The sequence below is a fragment of the Sprattus sprattus genome (assembly GCF_963457725.1).
Source record: "Sprattus sprattus genome assembly, chromosome: 4".
Taxonomy (NCBI): Eukaryota; Metazoa; Chordata; class Actinopteri; order Clupeiformes; family Clupeidae; genus Sprattus; species Sprattus sprattus.
Genome location: NC_137923.1, coordinates 6,067,328 through 6,084,800, shown reverse-complemented (window position 1 = coordinate 6,084,800; position 17,473 = coordinate 6,067,328). Strand labels below are relative to the sequence as shown.

General features: G+C 41.3%; 3 protein-coding genes across 5 annotated transcripts in view; 2 read left to right on the top strand and 1 right to left on the bottom strand.

The window, feature by feature from the left end:
- The first annotated feature begins 4,002 nt into the window (after positions 1–4,002).
- On the top strand, positions 4,003–9,269 carry efcab14 (EF-hand calcium binding domain 14). Of its 3 annotated transcripts, none has more exons than XM_080837068.1 (10): positions 4,003–4,951; positions 5,101–5,246; positions 5,490–5,635; positions 6,097–6,195; positions 6,337–6,447; positions 6,740–6,826; positions 6,923–7,090; positions 7,194–7,302; positions 7,409–7,516; positions 7,848–9,269. In XM_080837068.1, the coding sequence occupies exons 1-10, from the start codon at positions 4,773–4,775 to the stop codon at positions 8,024–8,026; spliced, it is 1,332 nt and encodes a 443-aa protein (XP_080693194.1). In that variant the 5' UTR covers positions 4,003–4,772; the 3' UTR covers positions 8,027–9,269. The 3 variants fall into 3 exon arrangements, with proteins under 3 accessions (XP_080693194.1, XP_080693195.1, XP_080693193.1); XM_080837069.1 differs by having other exon boundaries at positions 5,098–5,246; positions 7,409–7,498; XM_080837067.1 differs by having other exon boundaries at positions 5,098–5,246.
- Positions 9,270–11,217: 1,948 nt separating this feature from the next.
- Positions 11,218–12,481, bottom strand: znf830 (zinc finger protein 830). Its single transcript, XM_080837901.1, has one exon. It carries the CDS (start codon positions 12,430–12,432, stop codon positions 11,383–11,385), a length of 1,050 nt encoding a protein of 349 aa, XP_080694027.1. The 5' UTR covers positions 12,433–12,481; the 3' UTR covers positions 11,218–11,382.
- An 863-nt stretch (positions 12,482–13,344) lies between these two features.
- Positions 13,345–17,473, top strand: part of LOC308363907 (ankyrin repeat domain-containing protein 13C-like) — a 9,461-nt gene continuing 5,332 nt past the window's right edge. Inside the window, exons 1-3 of the mRNA XM_080836818.1 lie at positions 13,345–14,129; positions 14,279–14,320; positions 15,209–15,313. Coding sequence (XP_080692944.1) covers positions 13,733–14,129; positions 14,279–14,320; positions 15,209–15,313 — 544 coding nt within the window. The 5' untranslated portion in view covers positions 13,345–13,732. The remainder of the gene's footprint in view (positions 14,130–14,278; positions 14,321–15,208; positions 15,314–17,473) is intronic.

Below are 17,473 nucleotides of genomic sequence, written 5' to 3'. Positions count from 1 at the left end.
ATTTATGAGATGGTGGAAGTAGGCATCGTTGAACCCAGCAGTTGTCTCTGGGGTGCGCCCGCTGTCCTGGTCAAGAAGAAGACTGACACCTGCCGCTTTTTTGATGACACCTGCCACCTCAACAATGTGATTCGCAAAGACTCCTTCCCAATGCCACACACTGACAATGCCCTTGACTACATCGCAGGTTCCCACTAATATAGCTCTCTTGATCTCCACATTGGGTACTAGCAGGTGGAGTTCACACAAGTTCAGAGTGCCTCCGTTTGGGCTCTGCAATGGACCAACTACCTTTGAGGGCCTGATAGAGAAAGTCCTGGCTGGTGTCCCTCGCAGCCGCTGTGTAGTCTACTCAGATGATCTCCCTGGCTAACCTAAACGAAGCGCTCCACACCACGTTCCTACCTCGTCTGCATCGGCACCCTGGGCCATGTTATCAGCTCCACAGGTATGTCCACTGATCCAGTGGACTATTACTGCAACCTGCATGAACGGCTGCATGAGGTGCATGAGCATGAGAAGTCGGCATGCAACACCCGCTGCCGAGGAGAGGACTTCATGCCCAGAAGAGGACTTCATGCCCAGAGACCAGGTATGGGTCCATTGTCCTGATTGGAAGAAGGGGGTTTATCCTAAGTTTATGAGCCATCATGTACTGTGATAGCTAGACTGTCAGACGTGTAATGGGCCATTCTACCGAATTCGTGTAATATGCAGTCCCTCAACAATAAAAACTATTTACAAAACAATAAGGTATTTAGGCATAGATATTTAATTAGAAAATTTTATGGTCTATATAAACCCAATGCATTACATGAGATAGTGATAAGCTAAATATATACAAAATCATCATTTATAGGCTACTTTCTATTGGGAAGTAGCTGTCCCCAACCCTGACATCTAAATTTCAATGCCTTTAAATAACACTTTTCATTTTTTTTTTGATTTTTTTCAATGATTTAATTTCAAAGATCTTTATGATTGGGTTGAAACAGAACTTGGAATATTTAGATTTATTGTGGGTTTAATTTTTAAATCAATTTACTATACTCAAAAAAATGATGTCCCTAGTTTTCATGTCACTACCGAAACACAACAGTTTTAGTCCATTGGCTGAGCCTGTGTTTTAGCCACGACTCTGCATTTTTGACCATGCAGTGACACTGCATCTCTGTCCCTCATGGTTGAATGGTAAGTAGCTAAATCCCATAGTTTTTATATAAATGTTTTCCAAAGTCTGAAAATCGACGTGTAACCTTAAGAATTGTCACTACCGAAACGCATGTTTTCTTCAATTAAGTAAACCTTTTGGGGTTTCATGGAAAATCTTATGTTTGCATGTGTGTTCACCTCTTCAAAGATGTGTTTGCAAGCCGTGTGCTTGCTAGAATTCTTTATTTATGCTTAAAGTTAGCTAGAATTGTCACTACCGAAACAGTCACTACCGAAACATATGGTAGTGACCAGATGATTTTGGTAGTGACAAAATGAAATGGTAAGTAGTTCAATCCCATTATTTTTAAATAAATGTGTTGTGTGGACTACAGGGCGGCCCAGAGCACCTTTTGGATGATTTTGGGAGAGAAATGAACATCCATCCAACAGCGCAGTCACTACCGAAACAGTGCAGTCACTACCGAAACAGATCAATTGAACTTTAAAATTTGGTAAAAAATTCATTTCTATGGATTTCATTGTGAAAACCTTCAAGAAATATTTGTAAAAATACTCTTCAGAGAAGGGAAGGAAACACAATCTGAACAGGTCAATAATAATACTTTTTTACTATAGTAAATGTGATGTTTCGGTAGTGACAATTTTTAGAAGAGGAAAAACATTCCAACACATTCTGAAAATACAATATAAAACTTGACTGTTCTTTTACTAGATATGTTTACTTTAGATATGGTACAATATACATACGGACAAAGTTTTGGGAATAAACCATAAAAAAATTCAAAATATATCCGACATGACTTTGCATCAATTCGGTAGAATGGCCTGTATAGGGTATGGCCAACTGAGCGATGGTTTTCCACCGTGGCTTGTCCAAACAGGGGCACAGTGACAGATTTTTCCGCCTGCCCCTGTCCCTTCACGCCGGACAACTGAAGCGCCACAATGTGCATGTACTGTATGTTGGTGAGAATGTTAATGTTAAATTCTGTGTCTAATGTACCATTTTATAATGCACTGTATTTTTGTTATTACTTTGAGTTTGCGTGTGTGTAGTTCTCGGTCTGTGAAGCCTATTTGTCCACCCTTACCTGGTGTGTCATGTAAAGATTAGACACCCTGAGCAATTCCACCCTTCTGTGTCAGTCTAACTGAATGTTGTGTTACCAATAAAAGGCAATACTCTAAAGACCAGACTGCTTCCTTTTTCCCTCCCTACATTATAAATGATTTGTAATTAATTGTCACTACATTCTAGAAACTATAGCTTCTACCCTGCATCTAACACAATCTAGACTCAACCCATGATGTCTTTTGCAACCAATTAGCAGTCTGGTGTCTTCCATATAGCGTACATCATTCCACAAGATTTACTTTTCACACTGCCACATAAAAAAAGAAGCGTGAACACAAGCATCCATTTAGCAACCATCACTCTTGATGAGGCTGAGAAGGCCCCTGCTGTGAACAAAGGGTGAAAACCAGTGTTTCATTTTAATCAGATTCACTGGCTGACCAAGCCCCCCATGCGCTGTCTAATGTCATGGATGGGAGAGAGTCAGTGTGTTACTGTGTCACCCTTCTTGTCTTAACCCAGAATGAAACAAACGGAAAATCCCAACAAAATAGATGAAACATCTCAACCACTTTGAACTGAAGAGTCCTGCTGTGGGGCTTTGCTGAAGCCTGGAGCTTTGTGTTTCCCCTCCAATCCCTCAAAAGCTTAAATGTCAAAAGCAGGACCCGTGAGGGTCTGGGGAGAAATTGCCTCTAGAGCACGCTGACATATTCTGGGTGATGAGAGATAAAGGGAGACCCTCTAAGAGGCCCAGCGTGAGCATAGCTGAGGGCGTGCCACACAGGCCTGGGTGCCAGTCAGCAGGAGGAGAGTCTGCACAGCATGGTGCACGCTGAGATGAGGTTGCAACACTGAATGCACTGACGGTGATGGAGCTATTCTGAACACTAGAGCTGAACATGATGTGGTTAGTAATAATGACGCATTTATTTGTGTGTATTGAATAATGGCGTGGGAGTCTAAATTCCTAAGGGACAATACAGTTAGGCTATTAACAAAAGGCCTATTATCGGAAAATAATTAAATGACTCTCTAAGTCATTAAATAGCATTGAAAATGTACACACGTCCTCCTAGTTGGATTAAGACCTCTTGAATGGTTCCATTGAGCAAAGACAATGGCCCAATTTAATATTTAAATTTCAGTAATGAACTGAACTGATAAAAGTCCATAAGAACAACTTCTGCAAAAAAGGATATTCACATTCAAACTCTGATGTCATAACAAAAACGCTTGTTATGTAATGGTGTTAGCTGATTTGTGAATTTTAGGAAAACAATCCCGACTGCTAGGAGTGACATTTGCATGTTGCTCTAGTCTAGATCATATCTGTTGGGAGTGTGTGCCTGTGAAATGTGTGATGTAGGCAAAATGTATGATTGAACAAATGTCTATCCTCTAACTGTCATAGTAAAATCAAACAAAACTGTAAATATACCTAGAAAGAGCCCCACACTATATAACGTAGTTTTAAAATGTTTTGACATCGCATGGTATGTTGCCTTACTTTAAGAACACAAAATGTTTCTCGGTATTTCCACGGGCCACATGCATTACATCTGCAAAATGTGTTGGTTTTGTAACGAGTTTGATGTTCTTTCAGCATAATTCGAACTCTGAAATAGTTTCGTATCCAATGGGAAATCACAGTGGCACGTAGACCAATAGGAGTTACGTTTGTTAGAATGTGTGGTCGACTGTTCGCATAAACAAGAGATTAAAGGGGGGGCCACTCTGCGGCTCTGAGAGGTTCGCTGATCCAGCGCCGTGACTACTTCTTGACAGGAGGCTCTCAATAGATCTACGCCGTACACCTATCCGGTGAAGCGAATTATGGCTTAACATTGCCATTCCATGGATAATACCATATCGGCCTATTCGATTAGAAAAGAGCATCGCCATATGTCGCTACTTCGAGGTCATGTTAGCCAAAGTTGAATAAGTGTGATTGCTACACGGTTATAGCAAGGAGGTTAGCTTCATTTATCTAGTTGTAGCGGTTTGTAAATTGTCCCGAATATTTTTTTTTCTTGAGCTGATTGTTATCAGTCAGTCTTTAATGACCAAATATAATGTTGTAGCTTGTTGAACTCTGTAACGTTATGTCCTGGTGACAACTGAATCTGTTTCACTCACACTATATACAGCTAGCTAGCCAGCTAGTAGGCTAATCTTCCATTACGTCCTCATCTGACGTTAACGTTAGTCGGAAACTAACAAAGGTTTAGCATTAACGTTAGCCAACCAAATTTCTAACACTAAACTGGCTTACTGACTTTTCAGTTTGTCTTTGCATATTTAACCCCATAGTGGCGTTGTAAAAGGCTTCAACCTCCAGCACAGGTAGCGAGTCCTCTAGCTAGCTCACTACATGTCAATTCGATAAGGATCTGTTGATGTGTACACTATTGGCTAGCTGTCTAGCTAACTTACGGGTGTAGACGTAAAACTGGACAAAACGTTGGATATAGTAGGATTTAAAGCGGGCTCAGCCGGAACGCTGACCCCTCAAAAGAAAATGAAGAAGAGGAAGGAGCTAAATGCTCTTATTGGACTGAGTGGGGACAGCAAGAGGAAAAAGACAAAGAAAGGATCCGGTCATAGACTTCTGAGAACCGAGCCTCCAGATTCGGAATCCGAAACAAGTTCAGAAGATGATGACTTCAACAACCTCAGCGGTCTGAGTGCCTTTGGAAAGTAAGTATTTTCTTAATCGACATGTAACTCTCATTTTATTTGATTGGTGTAATAGAAATCTTGTTTACATGTAATAGAGCGCTTGTAAACATCGACAAACAGCATATCTTATCACTACTTTGTAATGTCTTTTCCCCTTCCAAAAGAAGAAGTTACGCACAGTGTTGCAACGTCTGCTACCCGCTGTGCGTGTTTATTATCCTGGCTGCTTGCGTGATTGCCTGTGCTGGACTGATATGGATGCAGATAGCCCTGAAAGACGATCTGGACAACTTGAAGGAGAAGATTCACACAAGTATGCAATTACTAAGCGGACCGTGGTCATTTGTGTTATTTGTCTGATGTCTCAGTGTCATTGCTAAGGTACAGGTACTGATTTATTGAACACCATGCTAACATGCCGCAGGTTCCGCAGCTTTAGCACTTTTCTAAAAGACATCAATAACCAGTCGATCAAGTGGCTGCTATTAAAGAATTTGGTACGGGATGAACAAGTCTTCACCCTGAAGTGACCATCAAATGCAAATTTACCTTCCAGTGGATTCCAGTCAACAAATGTCATCTCACGAAATTCCAAAGCTGAGTGAAGAATTGAAGTCCAAACAGAAGAAGCTTGAGGATTTGGAGAGTGGTGACAAGGGCTTGGATAAACTGTGGTCCAATCTCACAGAGATCTACAAAAAGGTAAAACTAAACTTACTCCAGACAGAGTTGTTTGCTGGAGTGCATTTCCCGCCTGTGCAATATTGTAGGTGATTTAATTGATAAAAACGGCCCTTCAAACCATCAATTTCGATCCCACATGCTCTACGACCGTGCAAGATTTCTGTATTCCTACGTGAGCATTGCATGCGTGATGTATCCAAGCAAAGGAAGTGGATAGCAAAGTGAAATGTATCCTCAAAAGAACATGGTCTGGGAAGTGTTTTTTAGGACAGATTGAATTACTTAGTTTAGAAAGTTCTCTCAGATTTGTTCCTGAATGTGAGTGCACCTTCATTCAGTCTTTATTCAGTCATATGTTTTACTTTGATTCATTGTGGCTGCATGGTGCCTTTTCATAGGACATTTATCAGGCGGGAATACAAACCTGCCTAGAAAAGGGCATCTCGCAAAAGTTGTAAATCTTGGGTGTTCTCTTGCAGATAAGTATACTGGACTCTGCCGTCAACCACCTTAAAGCAAACATCAAGTCTGCAGCAGATTTGATTAGTCTTCCAACCACAGTTGAAGAGTTGCAAAAGGTAAATTTAAACCCTAGCTTCAGTGTACATATGGGTTTCATCTTTACTTTAGCGGCTCATCTCTGTCTAGTAACGGTGTAACAAAATACCACCATCAATATGATTTTGTACTCTTTGAATGTGGATGATGTTGTTTTTCAGAGTGTTGCAACGATTGGGAGCACACTGACAAGCGTGCAGCATGATGTCAAAACGATACAGACCATTGTAGAGGACCAGAGGAAAGAAGTGGACAATCAAAAGAAACTAATGGTATTATTAATCTTTTAATCCAGCTGATGCGATGTGTACAAAGTAGATATAGCAGCTTTTTAAACTTGGGATATTTATTAAATGAACTGTTCTAGTTTACGTTGTGCTAGATGTAATTATAGATCTTAAGGTACAGCAGGTTGAATACAACTGATTAGTTTAAGCACTGAATATGTGCTTAGTGTGTCAGTCAGTGTGGTTGTGATTTGTGTTACATCTAAAGCAAAGTTAACATCATCACCTTCATCTAAATGTTATGTTTTGATGTATTTTTTTCTGTGTTGTGGAACAGAATGGCAGTGATGGAAAATCCAGTGCCAAACAGGATTCCCTTTCAGAAAAAGGAGTAAACAGCAGCTTGTGTGGTGCTTTGAAACAGGTAAGAAGGGCAAAGGTCACCAATGAAAAACACCTGGTGTGTCAGGTCAAATAGCTCAACAGTTCTGTCATAACTGCATTGGTTTTCTTTCTGTAGGAGATTGTGTACCTCCAGGAGTCTTTAGGTGAATTAAACGTCACTCAAACACTTCACCAGTCCTGGGCTGCCAATGGGATACACAATCTGCAATCCACTTTCTCAAATCTGACCGGAAGAGTGTCTTCCCTGGAGTCGCAGTCGCCTTTCATGCAAGTGAAGGCAGATGTGAGTAGCCTGTGTTTTAACCGAAGAGAACTTTGTTTTCTCTTAAATGATATTGAAACAATCATATTTTGTGGTAAAAAAATGCCATGCTCCTGATGCCTAGGAGTCCCTGATGTCAGCGGACCAGGGTAAAACTACTGAAGATGACCAGATGACCACTGCTGGTGGTGGAAGCATCAGGGTTTTAGAACGGCCCACTTCTGGAACCCCTGGTACGAATAGGGAATACCAGTTACATGTTCTGGGGCTTTTGACCCATATACCTGCACAGCTGGTTAAGCAGGGCATCACTCATGTGAGCTGTCGTTTTTTTTCCAGGCCCTTCTCAATCAAACTCAAAGCCAACCAGGCGACCAAGATTTCTCCGTCAAAAACGTTCTGAGAGACAGGAGAAAAGCACTCTTCCAGGTATATTTTCTGTTGAAGGTAAGTTTTTTCGCTGTTTTCAACACTGCACAACAACAACCATAATGCCATTTACCTCTTGGCTGCACAAAGCCTATTTTTAGAAGGTGCTGGTCTGTTAAACATCATGGCTTAGTAGAGCCGAAGAAACCTTGTCCTTGTCAGGCAATTTTTTTATTAATGTCTGTACTGTACTGATCAGCTGCAATAGATTTGTATATTCCTGCAGATTAGTGCTGTACCGTGTCAGTGTTGAAGGGGGGTTTTCCTCCACAAGGGTCACAGTCAGTGATGACATGTGACGGGTGCAGTGCAGCTGTGCAACGATCACATGCCAAACTTCTATTTTCAGGCCTCGAGACCTTCTTCCAGCATGTGGGCTTGAACCATGACTCTCCCGGGGTGTCCTACAGGGACCTGCAGGGGTTCTTTGGTGCAGACACGCCAGCTACCCATCTTCTCAAACCCTTCGATTTGAACGGGGACCGCAGGTACTCTCTGGCTGAGCTGCGGGCCGCGGCAGCACTGTGAGGAATGTCTTCCAAAGGAAGGAGTGGGTGAGAGGTTTAAGTCATCTCACTTGATGCCTCACGTGATTTTGCTGCATTTTTAGTGTTTGTTTTTATGAGTATTGAAGTTGTTGACGTCTGGAGCATGGCACTCACTCATCACACAGACACTCCTCGGCTGTGAGCCATGTGGATCCCATGGTCAACTTTTATGGTTGATGTGTTACAATTTTACTATTTCAGTTGAGTTTACAATGTCTGTTTTTTCAACAATAAAGGAGAATTTTTGTTGTCAAAAATCAAATATCTTATTTTAGACTGTTATGAGGTAATTTTGAAGACATGATGACGGTTTCCCAATACTCCTATGCACCTGGAAGACACATGATCCATGTTATGTACAGGAATGTTGGGGAATCACTCTTAATTTTTACCTTCGAGATAGACCATTGATGTATTACATACATTTTCAATTTTTGACAACAAAAACTAAATACTGCACCTTTTTAAATGAAGGCATATTTTATTTTATGTTTTGGAAATGTTTAATTGTGTCTTAGTCAAAATATTATTTTTCTCAAATGCCAGCTATTTCTTACACAATTCACATAACAGATTGTAAACATATTTCCAGCCCCTCTTGCTTTCATATCGCTATACCAGACAGAAACCGATCCAGACTTCCTTAATTTGGTCTTTTCATTTGTAAACTCTGAAAACTACTGCTGTTTCTGAGATGCTAAGGGCTAGAGGCACAAGTATTTTCTTTGTTACTAGGTTAAGCTCAAACTAAGTTTATTATAGGGGTGTGCATACTGACTTTTATTTGAGTGTCCAACAGTGTCAACTATAATTTGCCATTTTTCACATCCCATGACCCTGTGCATGTACATAATAACTCAATAGGGATATCAATATTCAAATAGTGATGCTGTAAATGGTTGTCTGCGTATTTTATTATCTGTGCACACCCCTAATATATAAACTTAAACTATTTCTGCTAAGTTTCTGATTAAAATGAAAATATTCTGTCCATTTCCCAATTTAATTTCTTATGGTTGTATGATAATTTGCTGGAATGAGTTTATAACAGGTAGTGAGACAAACACTGATCACAATGTATCCGATTCCCAGTCATTCTATTGTGCACACATGAGAATGTGATTGTATTACACTTGAGATCATGCCATTCACCTTGCCACATACTTCTGAATGTGTAAATATGGTAGAATTTATGTACAAACAAAACTTGCTGTGGGGTTATTTCTCTGTGGGTGGGAGGGAAGGGGATACAGTTATGTATAAAATACTATAAACATTGTAAATTGTAACAAATTATCCTAAGCTTTGCATGTTGCGTATAATGTAACATGAATAAATGGCTACTTTATAATAAAGCACTTTGGAATTATGATTTAGAGTTTCCTTCTTGAGGCGCAGCGGAATACTGCGGGTCCTACCAGCATCAGTCGGCGGTAGGAGAATATATGGTCCAGACTTCATCCCCACTGAGAATAAACGCCTTCTGACAACATTCCCTTTACCCCTGCCAGTGTTGATGTTTTAAAGACATCCCAGGGCCCTGTTCGGCGTACAACTGAAGCTAAAATAATTAATTTAGCTCGCAACTGGAGATTAACTAGCTCGCTAAATGAGAACAGGCCAAGCCCGTCTGGCGACGGGCGCTAATTTATTTTAACCCCTCGTTAATTTATCCCAGGCTAAAATCATCAGCTAAATTGCGCGTGCACGTCCTGCTTTAAAAGGCATGAAAGGTCGATAACCAAAACCAGGGTTTTTGGACGGCATTATAATCTAAACTCAAAGAAAAAGACTAATTGTTTTCTCCGCTAAGGCGGGATATGACCATGAACGCGTTATGAAGAATTAAAGACCATAATCATGTCAAAATTCATCACTGTCGCGACTGAAACAGCATGAAAGAAACTGTCCGTAGGCTGTATAAGTAGTGATATCTTTTATTGACCCGAACGAGTCACTTTGGTGTAGCGGGCAGAGCGTAGGGCTTACATGCAGTTAATCGCCGGTTCGATTCCCTTAGCCTTCGTAAGAATTGTAGTTTTAAATCGCTTTGAACAAAACCGTCTGCTAAATGACTAAATGAAAATGTATTAAAAAGAAATTCAATAAATTGAAGCAATGCAAATAAATTGTGTTTCTTTCTTTCTTCTGATCATGCAACCACCTTACCATCCACATCCACCATCCACCACTGCACAAAAACTAGACACGTTTGCAAAACTAAACGTTTGCAATGATGTAAGTTAAAGTAGGTAAAACAACTTTAGCCAATATCTATTTGGGTTATGTGCTCAAATTTCCTGGGATCAAAGAAAACGTTAGTATTCATGTGCAAACTAAAAATCACGTCTCAGGCTGCATTATGAAAGTTATTTCGGGTTTATCAACTGTACCAATGTCTCAACTCTACTATAGGCTACCAATGTCATATAATTATGAGTGCTTTGTTCTCCGCATCGCCGACATTACAAAAATGAAGGCTACCACTCTCAAGAAAGTGATGACATTCAATGTTTGACGGTGGTGTATGCAATAAATGACTCGAGAAAGTCTTCTAAATGAATTATTCCTTGTCGGGTGGATCGGTAGCGCTCATACAAGAACTCATCATGATGGAAAAATGGATCTTCTTGGCGATCGAAAAGAACTCTTCCTACGCTAATCAAACTATGACTCATTGTCAATGGGATCCCTCCTTTTGGTGTGGGTGTGGCAAGTTTAGCCAGCTAAACGTTGCTTAGCCTGCCCTGGAGCAGGCTAGGGCTAAGCGATTAATTACCATGGAAATTGAGCAAAAGTTGCTTCGCCGAATCCGCTAAAACGGTGTTGTCTTTTTTTAGCCTGGAGTTTAGCTCGCTAAACCGCTTAGCGAGTGTCGCCGAATAGTACCCTGGTAAGTTAATGCACAAGTAAATAGTGTACAATTCCTTTCTAGTCACCTAGGATACACCATGGGGATAGGAAAATGCAATGGATAATATGAAACAAACTGTTTGCCTTCAGCCTCAAGACACCAAGCTCCACCACATACATGTATGATGTCTCTAAAAGTATTCCCTTAGAGGACTGAAATGTCTAAATGTTAAGTCATAATTAACAAGTAAGTTGTCCACTGAAGATCACCACCATCTGTACTCATGAACATTTTAATACATGAAGTATTTACAAGAGATTTTCAGATGGACTTGTTTCAACTACATCACATACATTCTGTATGAACAAAGTATTGAACAAAGACATCGCCCCCAGACACTAACAACCAACATTCCACTGCTTAGTACACATTTGGGAAAAGGTCAAAAACCGACCGTCGGTAACCCAACTAAGCAGGCCATATCACGCAAGAGCGCCTTTAGCCCTCCAGTCCCGAGACAGCAAATGAAGCAATTCCTCTTCGTCTTCCTCATCACTGTCACCAGAGTCTTCAGCAGAAACGCCACTCTTCTCCAGGACAAGTTTCTCTTTCACAATGTCCTGTTTATCTCGCAGTACCTCCACTCGGCGGTAGCATTCAATCTGTTCATCAATCTCATCGATTTGACGCTCCAAACGCCCTTCTTCGTCATCCTCAGCAACAATAGCATCCGATTTGGTGTTCACCTGACGCATCTCCTTCTGAAACTCGTCCCACTCCTTGTCCATTATGTCTTTAGGTGTGTCCACATTGCGCACCTTGGCATCTTTCACTGGGTCGTCGAAAAAACCCTCAGGTAAAGCCTCTGTTGTGTTTTCTCTCCTCTCTGAGACCTTGTCATCTTCGTCCGGTTTGGAAATCGAACCCGAGTGGGAAACACTTGGGGCAGGTGGGATGCCGCTGTCAAAAAAATCATCTGGAAGGCCCGAGTTTGGTGCACCCTCAACAGCTGCGGAAGCACTGGACGATATATCGTCTTCGGCTTTTCCAGCAATAGCAACACTGTTGTTGTGGTCTTCGGTTTCATCATCATCATCATCATCGTCATACATACCAGTTAATATCCCCAAACCAGTAGATTTCTTGTCCCCGTCAAAAAAACCTGGTGGAAGCCCGGAGGACGTGGAACCAGCGTCTGTGGGTCTTTTTTTCCCTGAGGTTGCATTTGTCTCTGGCGCTTTCCTTTTCAGTTGCGAGGGCAGGACGGCCTGATTGTTGATTTGGGGTTGCTTTGCTCCTTTGAGCTCGGCGACTTTATCTTTATGCTGTTTCCCAAGGATATGCGCTTGCCACAGTATTTCCGATTTCACGGGTACATTGCAGAGCACACAGCTTAGGTGACCGAGAGAGTTGTATTTTGCAAATGGCGATTCGATTCGTTTCTTTCTGTCGGTTTCCTTTTGTTTCGCTCTCATCAACCGACGCAACTCCTCCTGATTAACTACCTTTTTACCCCTTTTCACTTTAGACATCTTCCACAACAAACTACTCCCAGAGTTGAGCAGGTCTTGGCGCCCGAATATCACGTAATGACATCTAGGCGAAGGACCCAAAGTGCGTCTAATTTTTGGCCGGATCTAAAATAGCTTAGACAGCCTATGGTCATTCCCCAAAATGAAGATAGTCAATTCTACAAAAGATTACACTTTACTTTTTCATTCACTGTTTTAATTTTAGATTCATTTAATTGTAGATCCCATCGTGGCCCAACACAGCTTTGTTTTACGACTATGTATGTGAAATCTCTCTCTCTCTGGAACAGGTTGATAGCATGGGTATTAATAATATATTTAAAGGGGCAGTTGGCAGCATTGCCTTGAATGAGAACAAAATGCTTGTTATATCATCTGTCTTTGGTAAATGTATCTTTGTGAGATTACTTTGTAATAGGCTACACACTGAGATAGCATATGCTGACCTACAATTTTCACCCATGATAAATTACATTCTATGTTCAGTACGTCCTTTTCTAAAGGGAATGCTATGAACTCTGTGAATTAGGGATTGTAAAACATCTTTTACCGTTTTTCCAATTCATATTCTACGTTACATCACAGACAATGTGAGACATATACATTTAATTGATTTATTAAAGCATTCTGTAAGGTTATAATTGCCCAAAGACCAATCTAATCTTTCCTTTGAACTGCCAAGTGCAAATATATTAATGTGTTTTTTCCATATATAACGATCTAATCAACCCATTGGTTCATTTGATGGTACCAAACATTTTTTTAAGTCTTACCTCTGACAGTAAAAAATGTCATACAGAGCTTTGCTTTGAATTCTCGTGAACACGCCCAAATACATTGTCTTCTCGCGAGAATGATCTCAGAAGATGGCAGATGAGAGCGTACATTTCTAATGCAGTAGCAGCAGCAGCTCAAACTGCTAGCAAAGTCGCTAGCTGGCTACTGTTGTCGTCTCAGCTGGAAGCTGGCTACATCAGTGAAGCAAGTAACCTATTCTCCAATGGATGCCAGTGACGGGTGCCTCATGAAATAGACAATGTAGCTAGCATCAGCAATGTAGCGATTCTCTTTTTGGTGCAGCTAACCTTATTTTACAATTTATTTTACCCTTTCTGACGACAGATACGTCATTGTGTTTATAGTTTAGAATTATTAACCTGCGACATCTTATCGGTCGCTCGCTGATTCGGGTTAGCCAGCTGCAAGAAGCTTGCTAGCTAACCTAGTAAGCTAACAACAATTTTCAGAATCTCGCAGTATCGCATTTTAACACTTCATCAGTGACTTTCGCAAACAGAAAATGACTGGAGAGAAGATTCGTACCCTGCGCAAGGACCACAAGCCAAGCAAGAATGAAAACATACTGAAATCCTACGAGGAGAGTGCTAATGTCACTGAGATGGTTACATCGTCCACCACCGTCGACACAGAAAGGACGAATATAGCTAATAAGATATTTAACAACCACAACAGACCACTTAAACCTTTGCAGCTACCAGAAAATCATCAATCGCAGATCAATGGAAACTGCAATACCGACACATCTGTCGGTATCATTGTCGACGACAACAAGAACCCCATTATTTTGACTTCGGGAGATTTAGAATTCCCGGTTCACGAATGTGTGTTCAAGGGGGATGTGCGACGTTTGTCATCCCTCATCCGCACTCAGAACATAACTCAGAAAGATGTTCACGGTGAGTAGAAGGTTACAACACACCTTTCTTGAAAACGTTAGCTGTGATTTTGTATGGATTAATTTTGAATGCGAGTGCGTCATGAGCTGCATTCCTTCTTATGAGCATGAATTTGAATGACTTCCCTAATATTGTCATTTCCTTTACAGGGAATAGTCCTTTGCACCTTGCTGTTATGCTGGGACACAAAGGTGAACAACATTTTCAGTATCACATGACTACAGACCAGGAGCACACTCATCCGCTGTAAAATATGTCCATGCCGGCTAGCAAGACTATGATTCATGTAGTTAGTCAATTTCCAATTGTACTGTCAACCCCAAACAAATGTTATCTTATATATTTACAGTATTTGGGTTCTCACTTTAACATCAGAAGCCCCACCATGGTGGCACAGCCTCTTTGTGAGGGTCAGGCAGGATTTTGGCTTATCTTTCAGCCCATGGCATCACACACGACTCACAGCTCAGGAAATGACCCATAATGAACCCATAATTTTCAACTCACCCATCAGAACTAGCAGATGGAATTGTAGTAAAGGTTGATTAACTCTAAATTAAAAATCTCTTGAAAGCCATACAATGCGGCCTTGTTTACAGTTTGAGGTTTGAATAGAGTTAAGTCAAGAAACTCTAACCGGATTCTTGTTAGGGAGCAGGCTGAATCGAGGCTGAGTAGATTTTGTAAATCCATAAATAATATTCTGCTATCCCCTAGTCTCAGGACGTGACATTTGCACCTTGAGACGAGAGTATGTGTCTGGTAGCAACTTGTCAAAATGTTGTATTTGATTGTGCCGAACCCTGCCACAATACAAGACCCCAACTTCAGGAAAGCACATCTCACCCTTGTTGATTCCCTTTGAATCAGCACAACTACTTTAAACTCACTTTCACAAGATACTAATTTGGTCTAGAAATTCCAAATGCAGTCAACATGCTATTCACATTTAGACTAAATTAATCTGTGGTTGTCTCCAGACGTATGTTGTAATATACTTGTACTGTAATGTACGTCGACTCTGCAAGACGGAAGTATCCCTGTATCTGGAGTCTGACTTCCTGCCCTCATTTCTCCAGAGTGTGCCCACCTGCTGCTGGCTCACAATGCCCCTGTGAAGGTGAAGAACGCCCAGGGCTGGAGCCCTCTGGCCGAGGCCATCAGCTATGGAGACCGACAGATGAGTATGTCAACATCCTCTTATCATAGCCATACACTTCACATGGACATTACATTTGTGATTACATTGTTATCCAAAGGGATTCAAGTTATATGTAATGGAGTTATTTAATTAAATAAAATTTAAATAAATTACAAAATACATTAAACTTGTAATCAGTTGCAGTTACTGATTTAAAAAAAAAAAATCTAATTAGTTACTAATCAAAATGTTGTTGATTACAAAGGGGTGACATCCAAATATATATTTTTCCAGTACAAAGCTTATATGTAGAATATAACATTCATTGTGTTGCTTTGCAACTTTTTACCATCAAGACCGACTCCATTCATCGAGCAGTATGCGCTCAAATTTTGAGCATTGTTTTTTATTAGTTCTCTTGTTTGAATTTGCAAGGCGTCTTTTATGTCAATCGAAAGTAATCAAATGTCATAAGTAACAAAACCTTGATGAAGTAATTGGACTAGTAACATTAGTTATTACATTTTTTAACAGGGTAACTAGCAATCTGTAACCAATTACATTTCAGAAGTAATCTTCCCAACCTTGGTAATGAACCCATGACGTTGGTGTTTTCTTCTCACCTTTCTCTGTCATACAGGACAGACGCTGAACTGACTGGTATGAGCTCAAGAGCAGGTGTAGAACATTAGGGTTCATCACAGGAATAAATTCCTCTCAGCACTGTTTTTACACATCAGTAAAATAGGCCAATAGCTCTAGACAGCACAACATTTCTGTGTATCAGAGCTACAGAGGAGACATAGAGCCCTACACTTTCCTGGGCATTAGCTGCTCCGGCAGGCGACACTCCCCATTCAAAGCCATTACTGGGGAGGGAAAGGGGGGGAGGCGGATGGGGAGAAGGGGGGAGGCGGATGGGGAGAAGGAGGACAACTGGCTTTGGCAATTGGCTTTGGGCCTTTTTGGATCAAGGCTGGTCAGAAATGGGTCCTGTATGCCGGCTTAAAGTCTAGCCCGTGAGTGGCGTAGGCGCCTGCGGCTTAGTGCTGCCGGCTCCCCTGCCTCTGTGTGCTAGCTAATGATCCCGCTCCAGACCCAGCCACTACTTCCCATTAGCATGCCATTGATTAATGGGTCATGTCACGACTGTCTGTTCAGCCCCCCTGTGTTTTCCTGGTGGTGGTCGAGCGGCTTCGGATGTAAACAGTGATGAATGCCCCCTCTCCCCCTGGGTGAAGGCATGAATGTGAGTGGGTCCACCCGGGCCGCAGCAGCAAACTAATTACATTTGCTGTGCCGCTGTAATCCTAGACAGCACAAACCAAAGTGGCTTGAGGTCATAATGCCATGTCCCTTTCCCAGATGTGTTTTTAATAGCGCTCTCTGCAGTTTACAGATTTGAGATTGTGAGTTGTTGCTATTACTACCTGGAAGAACAAAGAGGAACGAGTGTGCTGATCCAGAGCCTTTTACTCATTTATATGAGTGTGTCCTAGTTTTCTGTTGTTCTCCTGTATCAGAATGGACGCCTGACCTAGAACCTTGGCAGGGACATGAGGCTAAGTAGTTTGATTAAAGCGTCACCTTAAACTATCAAAGGGCTTGTTGACATTCTGCCTCCATACTTGGCAAGCAAGTATAAATGGTTTGCATGTTGCCAGTGTTCCTTGATCTCTGTTCAGGCTGTACTTTCTGAATGGCTAAATGTGAATCGATGAATTGATTGACACTATGTTCTGTTTAATCCCATGAAAGGATTTGTATTTATCCCAATTCGTGTTTTGTATTGGTCTGCGTATACAGTTTGTTTCCAAGCGCACTTAAGTTGATTGAAAGGCTGGATGGTTTAATAACTGTGCTATGCATAGTGGCATGTTTATGTCAATAACTGCCTCAGTTTAAGCAGATGACTGCTGTTCGAGAAGTTACACCAACAGAAGATTTCTGCAGTCAGGTGTTTGCTTCAAATGATGTCATGGGATCTATCGAATGATCAGAATGTTTGCATGTTATGGGCACTCTTAGCATGGGGGGCAAGATCACTGATAAATCAATGCCACTGTACCAGTACACAGCTCTGTCTGAACAGGAAAGATTCACACGCGTGGCCTCTGATGCAGTTGGCTGTATGAAACTGCAATGCAGTAACTGCAATGTGTTCATTAGTGTCATATAATGTGTGTGTGTGTGTGTGTGTGTG